General features: G+C 34.3%; 1 protein-coding gene across 3 annotated transcripts; it reads right to left on the reverse strand.

Annotated features, from left to right (window-relative positions):
- Positions 1–593: 593 nt before the first annotated feature.
- LOC127138781 (pto-interacting protein 1) lies at positions 594–3287 on the reverse strand. Of its 3 annotated transcripts, none has more exons than XM_051065305.1 (8): positions 3126–3287; positions 2612–2704; positions 2162–2409; positions 1956–2082; positions 1580–1853; positions 1335–1467; positions 1012–1098; positions 594–896 (listed from the first exon to the last, which is right to left on the reverse strand). In XM_051065305.1, exons 2-8 carry the CDS (start codon positions 2691–2693, stop codon positions 756–758), a joined length of 1092 nt encoding a protein of 363 aa, XP_050921262.1. In that variant the 5' UTR covers positions 2694–2704; positions 3126–3287; the 3' UTR covers positions 594–755. The 3 variants fall into 3 exon arrangements, with proteins under 3 accessions (XP_050921262.1, XP_050921261.1, XP_050921263.1); XM_051065304.1 differs by having other exon boundaries at positions 3002–3280; XM_051065306.1 differs by lacking the exon at positions 3126–3287 and adding an exon at positions 2798–2879.
- Between the last annotated feature and the right edge of the window lie 269 nt (positions 3288–3556).

Here is a 3556-nt window from a genome sequence, read left to right on the forward strand (position 1 = left end):
TGTGATGCAAAAGTACCACTCAAGCTGAAAGAAATTTTTATCGAACTGCGGTAAACCTGCAATAATGTACGGGGTAGAGATAAAATATTGAGAGGTTAAGAATCAACACGAGAATAAAGTAAGAGTATGAGAGGTGTAGATATTGCGTTAACTTTGTGGTAAGACTAGATATTATAGGGATTAAAAATGAAAATATTAGAGAATGTTAGGGTAATACCTATAGTAAAGGAAATAGTGAAAAATAAGTGTTTTGGGAATGTAGAGAGAAGGTCTTCAGATTTTGTGGTAATGAGAGTAAATCAGATGAAGAAAAATCAAACAACTAGAAAAAAAGGAAGATCTAGAAAGACTATAAGAGAAATTATTAAGAAAGATCTCGAGATTAACGATTTTTTGGATAAAACCATGATCATAGATAAAACATTATGATAAAAATTGATTCATATAGCCAACCCCACTAAGTAAAATAAGACATGGTTGTTGTTTTAGACACATCTTCTTCGATAATATATAACTATAATATATTCAATTGTACATGGGTTGCAACAAAAACATTTGCAACATCAGCATTCAAAACCAGAAACTCTTAACTATGAAGTATGAATCACTATTTTTTTAGTAATGCTGTCATGAAATACAAATGTTAGGTAAAATAAATACTACACACAGTACTTTCACACTAAGTACAAAAATCAATTGTCATGAACATAATCTTTTTTTTTTTTTAACTCGTGTCATTAACACGATCGAAGAAATTATTGGTTTGGGTTGCGAGGTTCCCTTGATTGAGAAGAACGAGTATTATTCATTAGAGGCTGTAAAGCTTTGACGATGATGCTCATATTTGGTCGAAACTCGGCTTCATATTGAACACAGAGTGCAGCAACAGCAGCCATCTTTTACAAAAATACAACAAGTGAAACATATTAATGAAAACTACATAATATGAAGTTAATTACATTAAATAACAACATTTCATCTACATCTTGAAAATATAACAAACTTAATTACCTTGGCAACTGCTTTGGAAGGATACTCTCCCTTTAGTCTAACATCAACACACTGCTTCACCTTATCTTCACTAAGCCTCGGTGCTGCCTGATAAAATCCAATGAACAAACAATCACATTGTGTAAAATCCAATCACTGTCAGTCGGTGTAAAAAGTGTTACAATATCAATATACCACGACAAATCATATGTCTAATTCTAGAACTTGCTATGACTAACGTCAGACGTTTTTTATAATTTTATGATTATGATTATTCGACAGTGTAAAGATTTTTCCGGTGACATTATGGCATTAACAGAAAGAGAGAGAAAATTATAGCATACCCATGTCACAAGGCTTTGCTGTCCTCGGGGCAGTGTATGATCAACAGGTTTACGCCCGGTTAAGAGTTCCAACAGTATGACTCCAAAACTGTAAACATCACTCTTTGAAGAGAGGTTTCCGGTCATTGCATATCTGTCATACAAAAAAATCAAGTCATTGTTAGTCCTTAAAAACCAACTTGGAGTCAAATTTATACTCATTGAGAAAAACAAACAAATTAGTTAGGCATTCAGAAATAACTTACTCTGGAGCATGATAACCAAAGGTTCCAAGAACACGGGTAGAATGAAGACGCGCTGCTGCATCAGGGGCTTGATTCGACAGATCAAAATCAGCAATCTTTGCAACGTCATCCTCGAATAGAAGTATGTTACTAGATTTAATGTAACGATGGACGATATGAACTTCTGCCTTTTCATGAAGATATTCAAGTCCTCTGGCTGCTCCAACGGCGATTTTAACTCTTTGAGCCCATGACAAAACTTGACCAGGTTCTGCACCTTTTACACCTTTGCGCCCTATATCCAAAATCATGATAAAATTATATAACATACTCATGCGGATTTGTATAACATAACATACATGAAATGAAGAGTGATATGGTGTTAGGAATAACTAACCATGTAGAATGTCATGAAGGGATCCATTTGGAGCATACTCGTAAGCAAGGGCACGGAAAGGGCCGTCAACACAGTAAGTAAGAAGCTCGACAACGTTTTCTTGCTTTAGCCTTGAAACAATGGAGACCTGCGTAGTGAATGGAAATATAAGTTGATGTTTCGTTGATTATCTTATCAGAAAAATTCTAACTGTCATTGAACCAAACCTGAGAGAGAAATTCTTGGTCTGGCTGTTTACTGGAGTCCAACTTTTTAATCGCAACTTCACGTCCCGTTTTCAATGTGGCACGATATACTTTCCCGTACGCACCTTCACCAAGGAACGACTTTGAACCAAAATTATCTGTCACAGACTTCAATTCATCTACTGTAATGGAAGGCACAGAAATAGGTTGGAGATTTATAGGCCGAGGAACGGTCACTGCTGTGTGTCTTCCATGATAACTAGAATTCCCTGCATTGTACGAAAGCGGAATCAAAATGAAACGCAATTGTAGTGCCAACACAAGTACAAAAATATGGCAATTTTCGGAACATCTCAATTCGAACAAAAAGCAAGTTCAAAATTGTTCAGTACAAGAATTTTTAATATTACACATAAAAAAACTACAAATACTGTTTCAAAAAACGACGGCGAATAGATAGTGGATTATTACCAATAGGGTTGTTTTGCATGAAGTTTCCTCTGTCAGCAGTAGTATAAGAATCATTCTCTTTGCAGAAGCCAAAGCAACCCATGATCCTATATTCTGAAGGTAAGTTTCAATATAATCGGTGTTAAATCACATAGAAAAACATTGCAAGTAAGTAAATAAAACCCTAGTTAGATATAGAAAGTATACATAATTTTTACTGCAAAACATATATTCAGAAAGTAAAAAAGTGACCAAAGAAGATTAGAAACAAGGAACCAGTATAAGATTGGGATGAAACCAAAGTGAAGTAACAGAGAGAGTAATAATAATAGTTACTGTAGTAATACGTGTTGATGAAAAGAAAGGAGACAAAAAAAGAAGTTTCCTGGTTAGGAAAGATAAGAAACAAACCTGTTAGAAATTGCAGAGTTTTTGGACCACAAAAATGGATGATGAAGTTATATGAGAGAGTTAAACGCAGAGAGATTAAAAGAATAGATGAATTTTTGTGTTTGTGAAATGAAGGAGAAACTACCTTGACTTTGCCGGGTGAGAAGAGAAGAATAATATAATTAAAAAAAAGTGCGTACGCAAAGCAAGAGGGCCTTAAAAGACATCACCAAACGTTGTTTTTTTCATATATTATTGGAAAGTCAGTCAAAGTCAATAATCATTCAAAACCCCGTTTCCATCTTGGCGGATGCTGCTTTTCTTTCATTTTTTCATTTCTCACCAACAACTTTTTCTTCTTAATATAGAGGACACCAAGTTTTTCAAAGACTTTAGCCAAAATCAAATTAAATGCACAAATGGCGCATACGTGGATTATTATTAGGTGATATGTCATTTGGTAAAACATAAATTGTAAAAACCTTACTCATAAAGTATTGGAATAACATAAAGATGCATGCGATGGACGATGGAAATGGTGAAGAACGTAGAAGAACAAATACAAGTATTTTATAA

This window comes from Lathyrus oleraceus, chromosome 4 (genome assembly GCF_024323335.1).
Source record: "Lathyrus oleraceus cultivar Zhongwan6 chromosome 4, CAAS_Psat_ZW6_1.0, whole genome shotgun sequence".
Taxonomy (NCBI): Eukaryota; Viridiplantae; Streptophyta; class Magnoliopsida; order Fabales; family Fabaceae; genus Lathyrus; species Lathyrus oleraceus.